Below are 23,009 nucleotides of genomic sequence, written 5' to 3'. Positions count from 1 at the left end.
TGAATTGAGCGATAAGTTAAGTTAAATTAAGTTAAGCTTTGATACCAATCAAAGCATTGCGTCTGAGCTAAGTGTAATGTCCATGTAACTGTCGATTTCATTGCATCTCGATTCTCCAAATATTCTTCTAAGAAACGAGTCGTGGGAACCCAATTCTCTCAGTTGCCATGGCGATGTAAGAGTTTGCAGTTTTGTGAGGTGGATATATAGTCCCAAAACCCATATGGACTAATCCAAGTCGAGGTAGCTTGGTGACGGGGAAACACCGCACGGGAAACTCATTTCCAGCAACGTGATTCCATACCATACCTAAGTCGATACATCAATACCTGCATTTAATTGCAACGCAGACATTTAACGTCTATTTTATAGATTTCGGATTATGTCCATCGAGCGAAAGTAAATAAAGTGAGTCATAAGGAAGGCCAAGAACTACGGGGTACGTACCGGCATAATTAATGGACAGGAAAATATTTTCCGAGGCTAGAATAATTACGGGGGCCGGGGCCCATCCGCCACTAATGCAATGACCACGTACCGGTCGCTTCTGTCCATGAGGTCAACGCAGGCCAGTTGCAGCCCAGGCAAATTGTCACTCAAACGCCAGCCAATCTAGGCTGAATGCCGAAATCGACCCAAGTTGAGACTGCCGAGCGATTAGACCGGCACAGTCTCGCCTCGCTAGTGGCACTCACTATCGCCGCATCAAATCCAACTCAAGTCGGAACTAGTTGTTCAATTGTGAAAACTACGAGCAATCGATTGCTACAATAAAATTAGTTTTAGTTCTGCAGAAACGATCAGAAAATAACATTTCGGTTGAGTTGAGTAATTTGACTATACTTCAGCGAAGATCGAGCATTCAAACCATAGATCAGTATTTCTCGGGGAATTCCTTTCACTGTAAATTCAATATTTTCGGTCGGAAATAGTTTTTCTACCCAACCTTCCAACCTTTTTTTCCCAATGGAATAGAAACCGGGCGATCATCTCCATCGCCAAGTTCATTAATCAAGTTGTCCATCAGACACGAAATCGCACAGAGACAAACTGACACACCAGCACACACTATGTACAGATGAACGAATGGATTTACAAACATCAAGCTGCAGCTACCTCGCCAGCTAATTTGACAGATTCCACCGGTTTCTGACCACCGCAGGAGTTAGCATTGCTGTTGGCATTCTCATTAACTGATGCCTTTGATAGCACAGGACCACAGCCACCAGCTCCGCAGCCACCACATGCACCACTCTTGACTGAGTTTCCTGCCCAATTGCTGCCACATCCCCCGCCACAGCCGCCACCACATCCCCCACCACAGCCGCCGCCACAGCCGCTCCCGCAGCCACTGCTCTTCACCGTGTTACCACACCCGCTACCACAGCCGCCACCACAACCACCACATCCACTGCTTTTCACCACGTTGCCAGAACTGCCTCCACAGCCACTTCCACACCCTCCACCACAACCAGCCGCCGATGGCAGGCCTTCTGTGGGGGCGACCACTTTAGTATCCTCAGCTATATTCTCGTTCAAGCTCAATCCTGTAACACCATCTACAGATGAGGTGACATGGCACGGTTTGCTCTGGGTGGTGGAGTCATCTCTTTCTTCAGCCCCACTGTCGACCTCCGAAATCTCTGTGCCAACAGCCAAGGAATCGTACCCTTCATTTTTCAAAATATCAGAAAGTATAAAAGCTGATGACACCAGAGCCAACACGAGTTCTTGTTTCTTCACCTATTCGACACATGAAAAAATTAGGATCAAGCATGGTAAAGAAAAGTCCTGCCATATGAGCATGCATCGAGAATGTTTGTTCTACCTTGACCAAACCCGATTTCAAATCAATCAGTGCCGCTGCTTCGCCGTATGGATACTCTGCAGAAAATTCAATCGCTGTCATGAAATTCTTTTCAGTTTTATGCCTACGACAATGTCTTGGTTGGTATTCCAGCTTACTGCCTGAGAAGAATTTTACCTGGCCAAAACAGAAATTTGTTAAATGTCAATGAGGAATATTATTCATGCTATATTCTGTGCGTAGTAGCAGAGTAGATTAGCTGAAAGATTTTACTTTGACAAAGGTCATCTTGAAAGTACTAGCAGACTTCAGATCAATATCTTAAAGACAGAACCACAGTGTGGGCATAGATTCATATATTACCAATGATCAACTTGAGTAGTGATTATGCATCTGGATTTTCTATGCATGTATATTTTAAAGAGATCAATTCGAGAAGATAATTTGATAGCATGTTAAGACAGATATTTGAGTAGATGAATACCATTCTAACACCCACGAGTTCGCACAGATAGTCCTCCTCACAGGAATTCTTCTGGATCTGAAGAGACAACTGAGAATTTAGGAAAGACCATCTATTGCCCAGAAACTCCGCGAGCTTATGTTCCTCACCAACTTTTGTGACAGCAATCACCTCCTTGTTAGGGTTGGAGTTTTCTTTTTGCTTGTTCATCTTCAAGCTCCTGATGAGCAAAAAAGGGAGCAAGATTCCAAAAATAAGTTGTCAAATTGATTTTGTGAATAACATCCATCTTGTAACCTAGTTCCATTGTGATTAACAACAACGGAACATTATTTAAGATATGATCTGGAACAATAATTATAATAAGACATATTTTCCCCCTAAATAGAAGCTGCCAAGTAACATTTCCAAAAGCATTGCTTCTGATATATCAAAACTTAATGCTTACAGATAGATTAGGGAATAACTAAGAAACATTTTATTAACATAATAAATGATGATATTTATGTACCTCATTCGGAGTGTAAAGACCTCAATCCCAGAGTCGTTGATGATGCGAGTGCAGCTTTTGGCCTGTTGAACTCTCTGAGGAAGTGGGAAGAGGCAAGACCTTCTCGGGAAAGGCCGTGACTGAACCATATGAAGCACATATGGTGCAGGGGTTGGCACAGAAAATGAAACAGCAACGAGCAAGCCTATTGGTTTTGAGTTCCCATGGCCAGAATGAGGTGCTAACTCCAACCACTTTTGGTCGGAAAGTTTTGAAACAGGGTCCAGATAATCCTGGAGAGAGAGTGAGGCAGAACCCAGAACCTTTGTTCTTGAAAGGGGTAAGTTGAAAGGAAAATAAGACACTAGCTCAAACAGCAGCTCTCCCTTAGGTTCACAGTGGAATGATGCCACCATTTCTTCCCCGGACTCAGAAAAAATATTCAGTTTTCTCTTCACATCGAAAAGTGCGTCAGGCTGAGATTTACTGAATGAGACATACAAGTTCCCCTTATGGTCCTCCGGCAAGTCCCGAACTCCAACAAACTCCAGAAGGACCTAACATCGTGAAAGTAGATCAGAAACTCAAGATCGATCAAGAAGGTTTAAAAATATTAAGCCTTGACAACAAAAGAATCCTTGAATCTGTACGAGTAGTTTAACCCATCTAAGATTAAAGGCCGATCCTTATATTCTCCTATATGTCACTGATGAAATGCTTAACCCAATACTTAGAATGTAGACATCTATAAAATTCAAAGAAAGGGATGAGTAAAGGTGTCAGGTAGCTACCTCCACAGTCTTTACATCTGGAATCCGAATTAGTTTGTCAGCCTCCGATGGCAGCACCTCCTTACTCTTCAAATGAGATGAGAAACGGGTTACTGTGACGGGAGATGGGGCAGTTCCTCGGTACATAGCACCAGCCTTCCAATACCTTGTACCAAATGTTTCTTGCCACTGAGATGTAGTTCCAGAAAATCCCGTGTCCAATTTTTTCCCTTTAGATCTGTCAGAGTCCATGTCATCGTGTTCTAATACTTTCCCAAGTAGTTCGGTCACATCAGCACAGTAGGAAGCAGGATGCAACTGATGAGTGTGCCATATGAGATCAATGTCATATGTAGGAACACAAAACCGTTTAATGGACTTCTCCCTGTTTCTTCTAATAAGATGCAGAAATCCTCTATATCTGGCCACAGCCTCTTCAAGGAAGACGTCATGGCTCATATGAGGCCTAGATACCTGGAAGACATGCATTAAAGAAGACTCGTATTTTTCCTCATCACTCTTCTCGGATTTGTACCGGCTAAATTCAGGATAAGAGAAATGAAGTAAGCAAGCAGTGTCTTGCTGTATTACCTGATAGAAGAAAGGGCTCTGCCTTTTAACAGCTGATACTAAATCATATGCGGTGCACTTTCCAAGTCTTGACATTTTTTCAGAGATATCTTCAGTGAGTGCTGGTGCTGCAGTCAACTCTACCTCATAGGGCTCTTCTGGGTACAGTCTACTCCAAATTTCTTCTGTTTCCGACTTACAAGTGCCTCTAATAGAAGACACGACATTCGAGTTGTCAAGAATCCCGCCATAGAGTTTCTCGCAATCGTTCTTGTATTGAACCTGAATTCGAAGTTGAGAATATGAAAAGGCAGAATATTTAACATCATGCAAACCGAGCAACGAAATAAAAAAGGAAGCTCAATTTCACAAAGGGGACCCGAAAAACCTACCGGGTTGAGGCGGTGACAGTGCCAAACCCACTCGCAATCAAGAGGAACAACCAGAGGCCCTTCAGTGACAGGAGACTCGGAGTGTTTAGCAAGCAAAGGAAGCCAGAAAGCATTGTATCTGTAACAAGCGCGACCTTGTTAATCTAGCGAATTCCATTCAGGTGAAGGAAAAGATGGTCACTTTCAGAAAATTACATCGAACAAAACGAAATGTCTTTCCATAATCCATTTACAGCCATTTACCTGTAAATGGCTCTTTGAAGAGCAGGACCATCGTAGAGGTGATGGTTCCGATCAACTGCGGCGAGGAACAGGAGGTGCTGTTTGGCTGCAGCCACGAGGTCCACAGCTATTCTAATCTTCTGCGCTTCCGTCCACTCCATCTTTTGATCCTTTCCTCCCGTTTGCATGATCTCAATCGTCACCTACAAGTCAATCGACAAGAACCAATTCCGATCAGATAACTTCAGCCAAGAGCTTGCATCCATGACAGCTTCGATTTCAACAAGGTGAGCTCAAAAGCTGGGAATGATCAACAAGCTCGATTTTCTGACGACTAACAGCGGGAATGACCACCTGTGAGCTGATTCAACAAGCCGATAAGCTGAATAGCGCTTAACGCTGTGGAGACGCAGAAGAAGAAGAAGTGGATGATCTGAAACTTCCAAGCTGACGGAGTCTGCCTCATAAGAGAAGTTTCAAAGGATGATGAAATTCCGCCATTGAAGAGATAATTTAGGAAGCTCCGCAGCTTCGTTGATTAGTACAACAGCTTCAATTTCGCGGAAGTACGAGTTCTTTTCTGTGACGAAATTACCCTCCAAGAATGAGAATATTCCTTTGCTTTCAGATTAATATGTATGGATAAGTCGAAACAAAATGGCGAGATTGCCCCTCAGCTTGGTCTGATGGTTGAACGCATTGGCAAAACGACAGACGCTTAAGGTTGCGTTTCGTATTTGAATTGAATTGAGTTTTGATTTTAATTGGTTTGTAATAATTGTATTGTTGAATTATGAAAAAAAAAATGTGAAAAAGTAATGAATGGTTGAGAGAAAATAATAATTGTGTTGTTAAATTATGAAAAAAAAATAATGAATAGTTAAGAAAATTTAATATTAAAAATTAAATTAAATGATTAAAAAAATTGATGGAAAAAAAAGATAAAATAATGGAATTGGTTAAAAAAAAAATTTTAAAGCCAAACAGGGTCTTATTACTTTAGAGAAAAACCAAATAAATAAATAATAGTTCACCAAAAGTAAATGAATAAAGGGAAAAAATTAATTCATAGGCAATTTTTTATTATTATTATTTTTTTCTGGTGGTCGTACGGAAAATCATGTACGTGTAGTACATGTTAAAAAAAGAAACGGCAGTACAACTATTGCTTACTTGAATAGTCTCGTCTCGGGCTCCCGTCTTGTTTGTCCCAAGATCATTATCTTCCCCATTTTATGGATTTAGGAATTTCATTATTGGGCATGGACATGTTCTATCCCAATCGCTATTCTGTGTTTTCCTTGCAAATCCACGAAACACTAGAACCATCAGTGCCTTTCCTTAAGGCACATACGATGCAAGCGAGGCATTCTCACCGATACGTGTTACATAATCATTAACTGTTTTCACATCTAACGAATAAGTACTAACCGGTAATTCTCGGACGTAGTCTGCCAATTCCCGATCATCATATAAAGGACCTTACAGCCAATGTTGCTGCTTACAATCGACCTTTATAATGTGTTTCCACTTTCTAGTGACAAATGTAGCCAATTGCTGGTGTCTTCAACAAGTAACGTGCAAATGCAGGTCTCCTCTGCCGGCAATTCTTCTCATTACACCAAATGTACCTATACAAACAACAGGCTGGGCCTCGTCTGTATCGTTGACTAGAGAAAGTTGTCCCGGAAGCAAGAGAGTCACATCGAGGAGGCTTCTTGTTTTAATGATGATCAATGACGAAGTCTTCGATATCAAAGCTCCTACTTCATCGCATAGAGGAGCCATGACTGCACTCGTCTATGGGGGGATGCCATGGATATTATCCGTAAAAGTCTCAGACACTTTTAAAACCATACAAACCTATATGAACTTGGATTTTTTGCCTCCTGCTTCTTCGGGCGTCAGAAGCTTGTCCTTCTCCAGATATTCTTCTTCGATCGTCTCCTTGAGGATGAACAGCCTCTGTATAACCACGGGCTGTGTCATCTGTTTTGCTTCCCTGATATCAGTATCTTCCTTGTTTAGATGGTACGCATCGAGCATTATCTTAATCCACTTGTGAAGCTCCTTAGGAGTCCTGCTCATAGGGATACAAGCAGAAAAGTTAAACCCGCTCCATACTTGTATTGACCATAATCAAAGCAACTGCAAGCGGGTTGAGCTAAACTGGTTGAATTGGCAGTTATTTACTCTTGAATCTGTTTGCTATTTTCTAATATGCACGATCACAGTAAGAGGATTCAAGCTTTGCGTCCTTCAAGGTTCTGATTTGAGACCACTAAGGTTGCAAACCCCAAACTTTTCAAATATGAAACTGAAAAGGACAGCTAGTAGACGTGCTGGTTAAGTTTTGGAAGTTGCAAGGGTTGAACACCAACTGATATAAATTCCCGACTAAGATCACTTGAAGTTGTAGCATACCTTCCAAATTTAAAAATGATTCTAGTTCCAGGATTTAAAAGGGGCTAGAATTCTACTACTAGTCCAACCACTTCACAGACTGAAGTTTTCAGAATCACTAGTTAAAATCCAGTTCTCTCCAACTTAAAGCTATTCCATCTCCAAGGTTTCTCCAAATTGGACAGGATTCGAATTCCTGGTTCAATCAATTAAACTGACCGGTCCAATTTGGTTAAAAAGTAATCAATGCAACTGAAATAATAAACCTCACTTACGTGTACAAAGCTTTTGGGTCCTTAGCTTCACGCTCATCACCAGGAGAAAATGCAGTTGCAAGAGCAGAGAATCGCTCCTCAGGGTCCGTGATGTTCAACAGATACTTGAGCAACTTTATTTCTTTAGGCGCGATGCTGCGAAGGCTGCTTTTGGTTGCCATGTATATGCGATACATTATATCTTTAACCTACATCATCAAATATCTGAGATCAACAACAAGATGAAGGCTGAAGTGCAGCTAGAATTCAAGAAATGGATGAGAAGAAAAAGCAGACAAGATGCACACGGCGGCCTACGAGAGTCAATACACCAGGCATTCCTATCTGAAGAAAAATCACACTTGCAAAATATAAATTTGCATTATAATTTTAAGATACCAAAAAGCATGCATCAAATGCAGATTTCTTTTATTAACTTCCCCATATAGCAGCATGACTTTATCTTGACTTAAAATTTCCCATGAATTAACAAATATTGATTTTTTTCCATATTAGAATATTCTCAGAGAAGAAATTGGGAAAAAAGAGAGAACAGAAAGAACTACATGTAAAACAACATCCTAAAATGGGAGAAGAATCTGCAAAATCAACTCCTAGTTGCCACTGCTTTCTCAGGAATAAAATGAAACAACTATATGCGGACAATGACCGACATAGGTAAACATCCTAAAAGGGGAAGTACGACAATACCTCTTGTTTCATAGTTTTTGAATCCTTTGCAGATGCCCAAGCACTGTTTATCAATAGGATCAATGAGGAGTCAAGCTCCTTTGCCTTGGCAAGGCTTTTAATCTTTTCACATGCTGCATCAATGGAGGGAGAGTTGAGAACCTCATCGAATTTGGCTTGGGCAGTATCCAGTGTGTCCACAATCTCCAGAGTATTATCGTAAGCACTGACTGCAGACAAACATCTAGTTCCAAGTCTCGCCAATGCTGCTCAAGCATAACCAGGAAATCAAATGAAAAGCTATGTCAAAATGAAATTTTTGGGGGAAGAATAAGTAAAACGGTCTGAGCAGAAAGAAAATATACAATTAAAAGTCATAATGAATCAGATTGTAAAACCGGTTCTCCCTTAATATTATGAATGTTGAGGCCGAAATTAAATCATTAGGTGCCCAACGCCCAAAGAAGATTTGGTAGCTGAATCTTATAAACTGTCCCTTTTGACAATTCATGATGGTTTAATATGATAATACTCCATCAGATTTTTCTGAATTTTAGACATAAGAGTTCCTTTATGGCCTCTTTACTATTGGGGGAATGAAAAGGCACCACAATTAAATGACCAGTTGACCACCACATTTTTATATGTTATTCAATCGCATCCCGTGCTGTCTCGTCATGCCAAACAGACCAGGATCCCAAACAGACCAGGATCCTGGTTCATATTGCTTGAGATCCAATATGATATAAATATCCCACTTCGAGAAAAGCGATATTCAAGTACTTATGAAGAGTTTGACGCAAAAATTTGATCTACCAATTCCACAAACATGCTCTTCTCATGACACAACATAAAGGATCACTCATTTCAAGTATGCTTATCTGAGTAATCTGCTCAGAGAGAATCGCGTCTCATGCCAAAAGTGATTACCGTCACGATCCTCCAAGCTGTCATGTGTTTCTGAAAGTGTAGAGAGGTAATTGAAGAAGTCTCCAGTGAAGTCTTTGCGCCGGCGAGCAACTACTGCATTAATATCTGTTGGATGGTCCTGTATTTCTTTAAGTAGTTCATCATGGACTTCCATTTCATCATCAATCTGAAACAGTTTTTAAATAGAAGTGAGATATTACAAGAGCTTCAGGAGGAGGGTTGCTAAATAGTAAATACTGACTGAAAAATTTGGATTCTAAAAAAGTGGGACGCCAAATTATCTAAATTGACAGGGGACTCCATACAGAGCTACCAAGGCCCATGAACACCCCATGTGCCCAGTTTGGGCAGCTTCCCGAAGCGCAGAGGGTGCAGGTACTTGGACTCCAGGTGTGCACCAGCACATCAATCCATTAATTTAGCTAATCAACTAAATTAGTTTCTACTTGATTCGGATGATTTTGATAGGAAAATCTATTGTATTTCCTAAGTTAGGAAGCTAGAGTAAGCCTTCATCTCCTCACTTCTTTAATAAGTAGCGTTCTGAGATATGTTTTTTTTAATACAATGCTTGGTATATATAATTTTGAATTACCAACAAGCACTTTGTATGAACGTAATTATCCAGTTTGTTATTGTTTAAGTCCTCATTTCCTAAAAAGTCCAGAATCGTACTAAAAGAAACAAGATTATAAATTCATTTACATTACTCTCTGATCATTTTCATTTCATCAAAAGTATTGAGATTTGATACAAATTAAATGAGAAACTGCACCTTCTTCACCTTCCTCTGAAGGGAAATCAGTTTTTGACTCATGACAGGATCACCTGCACTATTTGCACGAGAATGGCATCGACTATAGAAGCTCTCCTTGTACTTTCTCCACTCTTCTCTGAACACCAGGTACTTTTTCCATTCTTTCACCCTGGGCTTCTCGTTCAAGAACAAGTCGATCATCTTATCGCAAAACTCAGTGACAGTGTAACCCTCCGCAACTTCAACCTCCACCTGCTCTTGCACTTGGGCGGTCATTGTGCTGCCTGCTTGAGGAGCTACAACAGCAGTTTAATTTAAAGAAATCCAGAGTATTTTCAAAAGATGATCATAAATCGATAAACAAGATTAGAATAGAAGCCCGCAGTTCACTTTTGCTAACTCTACATGAAGCAAGCTAGAATTTTTGCAAATGGGAAAAATCATTCCCATTAAAAAACGTCTAACCCGACTCAAGCCACTATGAAGAATGCTGAAAAGTTCTTACAAGATGATTTTAACATCCCCTGGTAAGCGTAAAGGACGAACTGACAGGACATCAGGCATTGGACAGTAACATGAATGTCAGTCCTCAAAGAAGCTTAAGTAGATATATTGAAGCTTGAAACAATAACCTGTGCCCGGTATCTAAGAAAGTCCTAGGAAAAATACATGCAGAGAATGAGCCGCAAGCACATTGACTAAAGCTTTGCGTCCTGCAAATTCAGAGCAGCCGCACAGCACAGCCCAAAGCAAAGAGCTTTCACACAGAATTGCAACCGAGAGACACTACCAGCATTGACCCTCTTAATCCAAACCAGAAACAAGTGCAGACATTTCAATGAAGTTCACAATAACGGAAGAAAAGGAGATTAACGCTTACCGGTAACGGAGTCGAACCCGCGACCGATTAGCCGAACCCTTCTGAAGTCGCATGTTTGGTGATGTGTGGGAATAGATGCAGCAAAGAGAAGAGCGGAGCGTGCAGAGAAAGGGGTCGGCGGAGCAGAAGGAAAGCCTTCAGTGATGATGGAGGCGGAGATTGAAGGCTCAAGCAATCTGAGCAGACTGCTCATACTGAAGCTCCCCAAGATACTTTGAAGTGACAGAGAAGAAAGGATGGCAGTGGCACCGGCACGGGAAAGAAGAAGGGATAAAGATGATGGCAAAATAATTTAAAAAACGCCCCTATAGTTTGATTTATTTAAATTTTGTCCCTAAAATTTAGATTATACCAGAAATACAGGCCCCTTCTTCCACGATGGCACGAATGCTCCATTACCAGCGTCCATGGCAACAGACCAGAGGAGCATCTTCCATGGCGAACCTGCACGAGCATGTGCCAAGGCTTCTGGAGAGATGCAGCCACCTAAATCAGCTCAAGCAAATCCAAGCTTTACTCTTCGGCCTTGCCCATGCCGACACCCAGTTCTTCGCCTTCAAACTGGTCCGTTTCTGCGCCCTCAAGCTCTCCGACCTTGACTACGGTCGCCGCATCTTCGACCACCTCCGCTCCCCAAACATCTATCTCTACACTGCCATGATCACCGCTTACGCCTCCCACCCCGAGCATTCCTCGTCGGCTTTCCTGCTGTACCGCGACATGGTTCGCAGAGCACGCCCACGCCCCAACCATTTCATCTACCCTCACGTCTTAAAATCGCGTTCTGAGCCACTGGAAGCTGACATCGTGCATGGCCACGTCTTGAAGTCGGGCTTTGGGCAGTACCCAGTTGTCCAGACCGCTCTTCTTGACTCCTACTCGAGGTCCTCTTCTGGTGTGGACAGTGCACGGTTGCTGTTCGATGAAATGCATGAGAGGACAGTAGTGTCGTGGACGGCCATGATCTCCGGTTACGTTAGGTTTGGGCTGATGGGCGATGCGATGTCGCTTTTTGAGAAAATGCCAGAGAGAGATGTTCCATCTTGGAATGCCCTGATCGCCGGCTGCACGCAAAATGGCTTCTTTTCTCAGGCTCTCTCAATCCTACGAAGCATGATCAGTGCTTCCACTTCTGAAGATGGGAAAACTCGAGGAAATAGACCCAACGCCGTAACAGTCGCTTGTGCGCTCTCGGCTTGTGGCCATACTGGCACGCTTCAGCTTGGAAAAGAAATCCACTGCTACATCTTGCGGAATGGACTTGCTCTCGACTTTTATATCTCGAATGCTTTGATAGACATGTACGGGAAATGCGGCAGTTTAATTGAGGCCAGGGGAATATTTGACAGGACGGTTAAGAGAAACTTAACATCGTGGAATTCCATGATCAATTGCTTGGCTCTTCATGGTCAAACTAGGCAGGCGATTAGCGTGTTTGAGGAGATGATGACGTTTGGAGTCGACATGCTGCCGGATGAGGTCACTTTCATTGGCCTCTTGAATGCTTGCACTCACGGGGGACATGTTGAAAGAGGCCAGGCTTATTTTGAGGCAATGACTCAGGATTATGGAATTCAACCTTGGATCGAGCATTATGGATGCTTAATTGATCTCCTCGGACGAGCTGGTAAATTCGAAGAGGCCTTACAGGTTATTGGGGCGATGAAGATTCAACCCGATGAGGTGATATGGGGGTCTCTGCTCAATGGCTGTAGAGTTCACGGAGACATAGATTTGGCAGAATTAGCTGTGAGCAAGCTGATTGAACTTGATCCAGACAATGGCGGGTATGGCGCAATGCTGGCAAATCTATATGGGGAGCAAGGGAAGTGGGAAGAGGTTCGTAGAGTAAGGAAAACATTGAAGGAGCGGGATGCATATAAGACCCCCGGTTGCAGTTGGGTTGAGATAAACAACCAACTCCATCAGTTTTACTCTGTTGACTTAACGCATCCCCGAACGGATGAGATATACACAGTATTGGAGAGCCTGGTAGATGCTGGCTGAGTCGGGCTTGCTTCCTTTGTTCTCCTGCTATCTCTTACAATCTCGTTTTTAGATTGCGGAATGGGAGCCATCAAGGTCTTCACAGTTTAGCCATTGAAGAAAATGAATCAGCTCCTAATTGCCACTGCAATCTACTTAAGAACATCCTAAAAGGCGAAGCATGTGAAGACCTCTTTTTTCATCGCCCTGACTGCTTTTCTGATGCCCAAGACGTTGTTTATCAAAAGGATCAATGTTTCCTTGGCAAGTCATTGAGTATAGATGATCTCGTCGGATTTGGGTTGGGCAGTGGCTAGCATGCCCATCAGCTCCAGTGTATTACCATAACGAGTCTTGCCAACGCTCCTCAAGTAGAATCAGGAAGCCAAGTGAGAAGCTGAATCTTGAGGCTGAAATTGTTTCATTAAGTGCCCAATGCCGCGTTCTGGTAGTGGAGATGGAGCCATGGTCGAGGAGACAAATTCTCCGGCAGTCGCATCTTTGGGGCCGTACTCTTGGCAGCTCTCAATATTTACTTGATTGAATCACCTTGGGCCACTCATTTAACTCACTCATATTTTCACCTCTTAACTTGAGTTTATTGATTTAGTAGAGTTACCAATCAAACGAATTCTTTAAGAACTTGAAAAAAGGGCCAAACTTATGCTTATGTTAACTTCATATCATTCCAGGGTTATGTAAGGATTGGATTTCAATGGGGCAATATAGAGGAACAATCAAAGCTTGAAAAATATTTGGAAAATAAAGGAAAAAAGTTTTTCTTTAAAAAATAAAAAGGAAAGAAAAGAAAGAGTAAATTATGGGCTTACGTATACGGGGTTAATTGATTGGAATTAGTGGGGACTAGTTTTCAATATTAATCAATTAATTAATATAAAGTGGAAGGAATAGGATGATTGGACAGTGGATATTTAATTAATAGTACAAATCAGAGCTTAATGCTTCGAATATTCCAACCACCCCCCATCGTAAGCCTCGAAAACCCCATGCTTTCATTTGCATAGGAAACCAAACATCAATCAATTAATTAATTAATTAATTTGAGTTTTATTTGAGCATATGTAGCTCAAGATTTGCATAATGTTTCTTTCTTTTTCTTTTCCAATTTTTTTATCGGTCCTATTCAAATATAATATATAAATAATATATATATATGCAACCTTAATTATGAGAATTTAAAAATGCAAATGCCTAATAAAATACGAAAGAACTGATTGAGCATGTACGGCTCAGTTAGAGCGGGAATAAATGAATAATTAATTGCGTATATATATATATTATTAAAAATTGCGAAGGCTCTATAAAAATATGTCTGAAAATGAAATTTATAGCTATGACTATATATATGTATTAAAAATATCTGGCCAATCGGAAGCTTCTTTAGCATATTCTGATTGGGTTCTTATTTCGTTAGAATCCAAAATGAGTTCACTAACACTTTGATCCTCCAATTTTTCAATTGCAGCACTTGATTATCTGAATTTTTAAAATTGAGAATTTGGTCCCTGAATTTTGAAAAATCATAACAAAATGGTCCTTTTAGGGACCAAATTGTTGGCCAAAAAATGGCTAAAAGGATCATTTTGTTATGATTTTTGAAAATTCAGGGACCAAATTCTCAATTTTAAAAATTCAGGTAATCAAGTGCTGGCAATTGAAACATTGGAGGACCAAAGTGTTTAGAGTGTGTTTGATTTCAGAATTCAAGTAACTTTGATTTTGATTGTAGAAAAGAACAAATGAGATAGTATTATAAATTTGACTTGGGAAACGTGTGTTTTTGTTGTGTAGTGGGTAGAGTTAAAATCAAAATTATGATTATAAAATTAAACTATGAGACCAAACGGGCCAGTGAACTCAAAAAATTGGATAAATTGTGATAAGAAAGAGGAGGTAAAACAGTAGTTACTTTTTAATGTAACCTATAATCACATATTAAGGTTATTAATTGAAAGGGACCCAACTACATATAATGCAAAAGTACGGTGAGTAATTAAAGCGGATAGTGTTTCTTTGGCAGTTCAAAGTGCAACCGCAATCGAGATCCAAGCCTAAGATGGCATTGCAAAATTATGTGTTTATACTTCCAGTCGACAACCGGCAAAAAATCCCCGATATACAAAGCACCGCTAGCAAGGAGATCTCGTGTGGGAAAAATTAACAGGATTCAAGTACTGTTTCGATGTTTTTTCGAATTAATTCATAAGCACTAGGAACACTGCATGGGAATCCTCGAAGCTAGTAGGAAAGCCAGTGGACAGCCCATATGGAATTCATGTTATGGTCTGGTCCGGACGTAATTGACGGGCTTCTACGTCTTCCTTGGAAAGTCGTCCTATTGTTTTTCCATGATGTTGCGTCCATGGAAACAGACAAGAGGAGGGACAAAGAACCTTAACGAGATTGCTCCGCCCTTGCCAATATTTTATCTTAAACCTCAAATTGCTTCAAATTTAAATAAAACATCTTCAATCCAACCCCCCAACAAACCAGAATGTAATAAAGAAACAATTTGAGCTTTTGAGTAGAATACCGACTATCCGTTCGTATGTACTGAATATGTCTCGATTTGACAGGTTCCCCGTATATACACATCCGAGGTTTATGCGTAGACTGTACAGGACCGGACTCTCTTCTTCTGCATTGAGAGAATATGTTTTTGCATTTCATTAAACTCCAATCGTGATTAGTTAATGATTAAATAAGAGAATTTTCTATTTTCCTTAATGCATTCCCTGCTGATTTCTATTGGCCTCATCTCTCTGTCAATGCTTCATCTCTCTTCCCTTTGTTGCTGCAATTCCCGCATTTGAAGTCAAACCCAATTTTCCTATCTCCTCTCTGCTAACCTCAATCATTTAACCTTAATGCTCTTTCGTGGTCGGCCGAGGCCCCGGAGGTTGATGATGATCGCCCCTTGTTCTTCTTCGCCATGAGGTCGACAACTTTTCAGGAAACGCCCGTCATTTTCTGGTCGTGATAATCAAGGTCGTGGTGTGATAATGATGATGATGATGATGTCTGTGAATTGACATATTAAGCGCTTGATTAGAGCTCAAGAAATTCGACAGAATTCCAGGAAGTTTTTGGGAAAAGGCAGATGGGGAAATCCAAGGTTGAGACAGGGAGATGATGGAGAGGTTGAGCTGTTGGGTGCCAGGAGTAGTTGTTGACTGTCTTGTTCTTTGCCTCCTCCTACTTGTTCAATCCGCTTCTGCACAACGAGGTTCGTACACGAGACTTCTTTTATAGAATTTCGGTTTTTCATCATATATCTATTCAGAACGAATAAAAGATTTAGAATATACTTGTAGTTTTTTCTATCTAATCACTTGCTGAGCCGGCCAAGCTTGAGATCTATCAATCATTGGATGTATGAGGTTTTTGTGTCATCAGACACGATGATTATAAAAGGTTTAGGACTTGTAATTTCTCCCATGTCCTGTTATCTTGTAGTGCACACCAACTTGGCAACGAAAATGATTTGTAAAAACTGTTTGATGGAAAAACATAGGCATTATTTCCCGATTATGTAGCGGATTTGTATGTTATCTTTCTATTGAACATACGATCTTAAGTCATGTTCGGTGCGAAAGGAAGTAACAAAAATATAGTCCACAGTTGTAAGATTTTATATGCCGGTTCCATTGCTTCAAGCTTCATTCCTCTTTCTGGAACGTAAGGTCATGCTCGGCCCTGAAAATCTTCCTATGGCAATGTAGTCATAACAAGTGTGACCTTGACAGATGTTCCCTGAAATGATTAAATTGTCCGACAAAGCCACCATGTTCGATTCTTTGCAAATTTCTGAAATCGATGTTTGAAACTTCTGCCATTTTTTCCCGATTCACTATGGATGCAGACTTTCTGAGCATAAACTGCTGTGCCAATTCAAACACCACGGATGAAAACTCCATCCATTGGATCACGGATTTCAGTTGGTTCCCTGACCCCACTAACTGCCATCAAATAAACCGGCCAGTGGAGCACCACAGGAGCTACTCTGCCCGTGGATTCCCAATCTCAGACTCCGGCAAACAATGCTATAACCTGCCCACTTTTCCAGGAGAGGACTATCTAGTAAGGGGCAGCTTCGTCCATCTGGACTCCCTTTCGCCTTCCTCGTTCGACGTCCTGATTGGAGTCACAAAGATCGGGTCGGTTGAGCTTCCGAACGACGTGGTGGTGGAGGGGGTCTTCAGGGCGGACCGGGAGTACACCAACTTCTGCTTGTTGAAGGGAGATGAAGGGGACCCTTACATCTCACAGCTGGAGCTGAGGCCTCTAGGTGATGGATCCCAGTACTTGGACGGGTATGGTTCCGATGATACTGTTCTGAAATTGATCAGCAGGGTCAACCTAGACAACGGAACCTCGGGACTGGACATCAGGTATGCTCAACAATATCGAATGATGTTCTCAGATGCTGGATGAATCACGGTACATACAATTGTGAACGGATTGACCAATTTTGGAAAGACTCTAGTAAGAACTTTAGAAGTGTCGCCGCACATCAATTATTATAGATCCATGCTATTCACGATGAAATTTTTGCGAGAATTTTACGGAACTCGTTTTCCCTTGGAGGGCCGATTGAGTAGAGATAGAAATTATGGTGTCATCTGATGGATGGATATGGATTTCCATAAGGGTGGGATCAGATTGAAATAATTGAAACTACAGGGAGCAAATTGAGAGACGTGATAAACTTTTTCCATATTTTGTTTTCTGCATAATTTAGTCCCCGAACTTTGGCCAAAATTGCAGGTACCCTGACGACCAAGACGACAGAATCTGGACCCCACCTGACCCGGCTACCGCCGCCTCCTACAAGGCCGTCTCCGCCCCCTCCGACATCCTAAATCCCACCGCGGCCGCCGCAGATGTGCCCTTCAAGGTCCTGCAAACAGCCCTGCAGGACCCGGAGAAGCTCGTGCTCCCGACAGCCAACCTCAACAACTTCGACAACCTCAACCATAGCTACGCCATCTTCCTCCATTTCCTCGAGCCGGACTCCTCCGTCGGGGCGGGACAGAGGGTGTTCGACGTGCTCGTCAATGGCAAGAATGAGAAAGCTGGATTCGATATCAGGGCCGGCGGGGGCAGCTACCGCCGGCTTGTTCTGAATGTGACAGTCAGATGGGGGCTGAACTTGACGCTGGTGAAGGTCCCCAATGCGTTCCGGTTTGGACCCATTTGCAGTGCCTATGAGATCTTCGAAGTGCTCCCGAAGATCGAAGGGACCCGAAAGGAAGATGGTAAGGCTCAATGGCTAATTGATTTCTTCAATAAAGGGGACTGCTTGAAGTTGATATGTGATATTCAATGCATTGATGATATAATTCGGTCTACTTCTTCAGTGGATGTGATGCTTACTGTGAGAAAGGAGCTTTTACTGGAAAACAATGGCAGTGAAGTGTTGGAGAGTTGGTCGGGGGATCCTTGTCTTCCTGTTCCTTGGAAGGCCATCACTTGCTCCCTTGTCAATGGCTCCACAGCGGTAACCAAGTTGTAAGTTTTTCCATTAATCCATTTCCAAGTCGAGCTCTTTTCAGCAGTTTCGTCATTAGTAGCTCTTTTTAACGTTGCCAAGCATGATGTCCATCATTTGCGAGCTAGGATTACATATGTCCTATTCGTTTTAGGAGACTAGTTGCCACTGTAGCTAGGGTTGCCACAGGTTGCCGGAGAATCCGAGTCCGACCTCACCAGCGACTTATTTTGGGGTCTTGAGGTTGGACTCAAGCCACCACAACTGCAAATTGATGGAGATCGCGAATCTCCTTCATGTGGTTGCTGAATAACTTGCAACATTTTTTCCTGTCCATCACACTAACAAACCTGTGTTTGGACAAAAAATTGTGGCAGAAAATAAACTTTGCATAAGTTGATTAAGTTTCACTGTTTTTTTTTTGGGTCGTAATTAAATTTTCGCTGTGGAAAATGTATTTTTGTTCCAATTTTTCTACAATTCATGCTTACTTTTTTAATATGTTGGAAAGTCATCAATATAAGCAGTGTCACTGGTAGTTCACTGGCATTTAAGGCATTATTTTATGTTGCTATTAATTTTTATGCACAAAAAGATGTTTATCTTTCCTCAGGGACCTTTCTTCCAAAAATCTTCACGGCTCAATCCCACTCAGTATCAGCGAACTGATTTTCCTGAATGAATTGTAAGAATTCAACTCACTCCTTATTAACTTCAAATTTCCACTTTAATATCAGTCTATCAATCTCGCTGATATGTGCGAGATGTATTTAGGAACCTTAGTTACAACCGATTCACGGGAAGCATCACACCATTTCCACCTTCTTCTGTCTTGATTTCTCTGTAAGTTCTTTTTTCCTTTTCTTTATTATAATAGCTCTCTTCCTCTGGCCCTCCCCCCCCCCCCCCCCCCCCCCACTTTTGTCCTCGATGAATCAATGACTTGAAATTCTAAGCAAGATGAAGAAGACTGTTACAGGATAAGTGGCAATCCCTTTTAGCGATAAAAAGAAAATCCTGCTTCTCTATCGGTGGTTTTGTCCTTCCGTTTGTAATAAATGTTTGGATGAATTGTGGAACTCCCGATTTTATACACAGAAAATTTAACACTTAATTACCTGTCTTTCCTGTACTCATTGTAAGCTTATTATCTTAATAATTTTCCAAGCATATAATTATCAGGGATCTTCGCCAGAACGATCTTACAGGTCCTCTTTCGGAATTACTTTTCTCTCTTCCACATTTGAAAACATTGTAAGTCCTCTATCGTTAGTTGTATCTGCATTAGCTCAATAAAGCAGCTTCTTTCAATAATTATGCAATTTCTAATACCATGTACATATCTTTACGCCTTCAGCTATTTCGGCTGCAATCCTCACATGTCCAGTGGTGTTACATATAGCTTCAAAAACACGAAGCTGAAGACAGAGTAAGGATGAATATTCTCATGATTTTTTAGGATTTCTGATGTGTGCATTAATAGATTCATACAATTTGAGTACTATTTATAAGATCCAACATCCGAGGGGCGTAGGAAAAGCAAATGACCCGTGCCGATTCGGATGTTGTCTCAAATTTATAGGGCCACATTACTTGTTAAGATTAAGTCCAGATCTCACCGGAGATTCTATATACCAGTTGATTGCTTTATATTTATCCGTATTATTTTCGGGGAACAATGGGGTGAAACCGGATTGTTTTTGTGCATGTTCATAGCAATGGAAAGTGTGATGGCCAAACATCTTCACGTCCGAAGAATGGTATTGTGATTGGCGTTGTGGCCTGTGGTTCCTTCATAATAACCATGGCAATGGGAATCTTTGTGGTTTGCTTTTACAAACAAAAGTTTGTCCGAAGAGCTCATGATGATCTTAAAGGATATCCACTGGCAAAGAGTGAGTTTCTTCCATTCTTTTATACATCTTAACATGGTCCTACTGTTGAGGGCTTGAGTTAAAAAATGGGCATTTTTCAGCAGAGATGTCGCACTGAACCTAGGGGATGCATTAATATGCTATCTTGTTCTCGTGTATGATGTTCTTTTCTTGTGTAAAGCTTGATGAAGTTCCATCCATTTTGCATTGTAAAAGTTACATTCTTGCACCTTGTACAAGTTGTTACTGTGTGGTTGATTTTTTTTTTTTTTTGATAATGAGGAGTTTATTCTTCCGGGGTCCATGAACACCCCACAAGCCTATGGATCCAGGTAAGTTCATGTGCAAGCACACATGTGGGTGGCCTCACCAAGGGCTACGTGTGCAAAGGGGGATTCGAACCTTTGTTACCATGTATTTGATTTTTATTCTTATATTTATCCTTTGTCATGTATAAAAAATTATGAGTTAATTGTCCATCAGAGCTAGGCATTTCAGGAAAGAGCTCTAACAATGTCAGTCGCAGTATTTGATGGATAATTGCCAAATAATATTTTGTCTATGGGCAATTCTTCAAATTTATGGGCAGACTGTTAGGGAAGGTTATGGATTCTATAATAAAATGACCTCTCAATGAATTTTTTGAAATATATGGCAGGTGCAGTTTTCGCTATCCCAAGCACAGATGATTTCGTCGTGAAGTCTATATCTATACAGACGTTTAGTTTAGAGTACATCGAGGCATCAACTCAGAAGTACAAGACGCTGATAGGTGAAGGTGGATTCGGGTCAGTATACCGTGGCACTTTGACTGATGGTCAAGAAGTTGCCGTAAAGGTCCGCTCAGCTACCTCTACTCAAGGAACTCGTGAATTTGAGAATGAGGTGAATAATACTTCTCTTTTTCTCTTTCCTCATTCTTTGATGTTCTTTTCATTTTGCCTTTTGTTATTTCAAATGTTAATATACTATTTATGAATATTTTGTTCATGCAGCTAAACCTTTTGTCCGCTATTAGGCACGAGAACCTAGTGCCCCTGCTGGGTTATTGCTGTGAAAATGATCAGCAAATTCTCGTTTACCCTTTTATGTCCAATGGATCTCTACAAGATCGCCTCTATGGTAAGTTCTGTTAACTAGAAGCTAATATTCATATTTGGTTGTAGACGTTGCATATTTGCTTGTTCTTTACTAATTATTTCAATCAGGAGAAGCATCAAAGAGGAAGATCTTGGATTGGCCCACCAGACTCTCTATTGCTCTTGGTGCAGCTCGAGGTAATATATAGTTTAAGAATGGGTGAATCTTTCCATTCTCTGTTGATCCATGCATGAAATTAATTGCCATACTAGAATTTTTTTAAATATCTTATTACATTCTTCTCGAGAAAAAAAGAAGAAAAAGACAAGTTACATATATGTGCAAAAGATGTCTTGGAGCGTAAAATGTCCTGTGAAGTATACTTGACAGGCTCTTTTATTTTCTTTAGTGCGAAAAACTGGAAAGCTTTCTCAGATCTCCAAAACCAAAAGGAGATACATTTCCAGTTTCTCCCTCAAACTGAGGAATGACTGATGAGTTTGCTGTTCTCGGGTTCTACACAGGATTGACTTACCTCCACACATTCTCGGGGCGGAGCTTGATACACAGAGATGTGAAATCAAGCAACATATTACTGGACCACAGCATGTGTGCAAAGGTCGCTGACTTTGGGTTCTCAAAGTATGCCCCCCAGGAAGGGGACAGCGGGGCTTCTCTTGAAGTCCGAGGGACTGCTGGCTATTTGGACCCCGAGTAAGTTCCAGATGTATCTTCAAGTGAATGATTTCCATTGATACACATTCTCTGCTTTGCCTATGAAAATTGGTCTTTCTGTAGTGCAATTCTTTGGTTGTGTTCTTGATGCTTTGTTTATGTTCATTTCTGGGGACATTGACAATCTGTATATTTATGAACTGCCGAAACATTGGCTTTATGTTTGTTACAAAAGTTACAATCTTCTATACCCGTCTTCCTATATTTCCATCGGTCAATGCATCTTTGTAGTTAGAAGATGCATATGGAATTGACACTGACTATTACTATTCATCAGGTATTATTCAACCCAACATCTATCAGCAAAAAGCGACGTCTTCAGTTTCGGTGTTGTTCTACTTGAAATCATAAGTGGTCGTGAGCCTCTCAACATAAACAGACCTCGCAATGAGTGGAGCTTGGTTGAATGGGTATGCCACGTTCATCATCTCTTCTTCTTCTAGTTTTTATCTTGCATTTTCGTTATTTCTTCTTTCAAATTGACTGTATATGAGTTCTGAATAGTAATCAGTCTCTCTGCACGTGGAAGTCATTATCCTAAACCTAAGTCTACCTACATATTCTTGGTCCATGTCATATATGCAGGCGAAACCATTGTATCGAGAGCAGAAGATTGATGAGATGGTGGACCCGAACATAAAGGGGATGTTCCATGTGGAGGCAATGTGGAGAGTGGTGGAGGTGGCGCTAGCATGTATTGAGCCTTTCTCGGCCTACAGGCCCACCATGTCTGACATCGTTCGGGAGCTTGAGGATGCCCTCATCATTGAGAACAATGCCTCTGAGTACATGAAGTCCATCGACAGCTTTGGAGGTTCAAGCCGGTTCTCTATCATCATTGAGAGGAAGAACAGCATTCGTCATGTCCTTCCTCCACCCCCTCTAAGCACGGAACCCTCCCCTCTCAGTTCCCAACCCCTGACTCCTCCAGCTCCAAGATAGGGGATCCATTTGACTTCTGCAAATGTCACGGGTGTTGATGACATTCTAAGAGCTTTGATGTTCTGATTACTGATAACTAGTGCCCACGTAGATGAAAAGAAAAGATGAATCGAAGCAAAATCATCGAACTTTACTTTCAAGTGGTTCAAAGAAATTCTTTTTGCCCTTAACTTTATGAATGAGTGACCATTAAGTTGTACATTGAGCTTCTTAGTTTCATCCGTTAAATGGTCTATCTGTTTTTTAGCTTGC

The 23,009-nt window shown here is 41.3% G+C and overlaps 4 protein-coding genes across 5 annotated transcripts; 2 read left to right on the top strand and 2 right to left on the bottom strand.

Moving 5' to 3' along the window:
• Positions 1–880: 880 nt before the first annotated feature.
• Positions 881–5,261, bottom strand: LOC116192746 (glycine-rich domain-containing protein 1-like). The gene is made up of 9 exons (XM_031521379.1): positions 5,069–5,261; positions 4,736–4,917; positions 4,493–4,610; positions 4,122–4,382; positions 3,552–4,004; positions 2,782–3,317; positions 2,292–2,490; positions 1,829–1,984; positions 881–1,743 (listed from the first exon to the last, which is right to left on the bottom strand). Exons 2-9 carry the CDS (start codon positions 4,900–4,902, stop codon positions 1,102–1,104), a joined length of 2,532 nt encoding a protein of 843 aa, XP_031377239.1. The 5' UTR covers positions 4,903–4,917; positions 5,069–5,261; the 3' UTR covers positions 881–1,101.
• An 806-nt stretch (positions 5,262–6,067) lies between these two features.
• On the bottom strand, positions 6,068–10,883 carry LOC116192748 (uncharacterized protein At4g37920). The gene is made up of 6 exons (XM_031521382.1): positions 10,629–10,883; positions 9,767–10,044; positions 8,992–9,157; positions 8,083–8,327; positions 7,393–7,580; positions 6,068–6,794 (listed from the first exon to the last, which is right to left on the bottom strand). Exons 1-6 carry the CDS (start codon positions 10,819–10,821, stop codon positions 6,578–6,580), a joined length of 1,287 nt encoding a protein of 428 aa, XP_031377242.1. The 5' UTR covers positions 10,822–10,883; the 3' UTR covers positions 6,068–6,577.
• A 111-nt stretch (positions 10,884–10,994) lies between these two features.
• On the top strand, positions 10,995–13,266 carry LOC116192747 (pentatricopeptide repeat-containing protein At1g33350-like). Its single transcript, XM_031521381.1, has one exon. The coding sequence runs from the start codon at positions 11,007–11,009 to the stop codon at positions 12,633–12,635; it is 1,629 nt and encodes a 542-aa protein (XP_031377241.1). The 5' UTR covers positions 10,995–11,006; the 3' UTR covers positions 12,636–13,266.
• A 2,086-nt stretch (positions 13,267–15,352) lies between these two features.
• On the top strand, positions 15,353–23,003 carry LOC116210397 (nodulation receptor kinase-like). Of its 2 annotated transcripts, none has more exons than XM_031544272.1 (15): positions 15,353–15,861; positions 16,498–17,026; positions 17,403–17,893; positions 17,996–18,146; positions 18,740–18,811; positions 18,901–18,969; positions 19,309–19,380; positions 19,484–19,555; positions 19,843–20,021; positions 20,659–20,885; positions 20,996–21,122; positions 21,215–21,277; positions 21,605–21,794; positions 22,093–22,225; positions 22,401–23,003. In XM_031544272.1, the coding sequence occupies exons 1-15, from the start codon at positions 15,765–15,767 to the stop codon at positions 22,755–22,757; spliced, it is 2,829 nt and encodes a 942-aa protein (XP_031400132.1). In that variant the 5' UTR covers positions 15,353–15,764; the 3' UTR covers positions 22,758–23,003. The 2 variants fall into 2 exon arrangements, with proteins under 2 accessions (XP_031400132.1, XP_031400125.1); XM_031544265.1 differs by having other exon boundaries at positions 15,354–15,861; positions 21,209–21,277.
• The last annotated feature ends 6 nt before the right edge of the window (positions 23,004–23,009 follow it).

The sequence above is a fragment of the Punica granatum genome, chromosome 1, assembly GCF_007655135.1.
Source record: "Punica granatum isolate Tunisia-2019 chromosome 1, ASM765513v2, whole genome shotgun sequence".
NCBI classification, from domain to species: domain Eukaryota; kingdom Viridiplantae; phylum Streptophyta; class Magnoliopsida; order Myrtales; family Lythraceae; genus Punica; species Punica granatum.
Note: the sequence above shows the minus strand (reverse complement) of the source record. Positions and strands in the feature narration are given on the sequence as shown.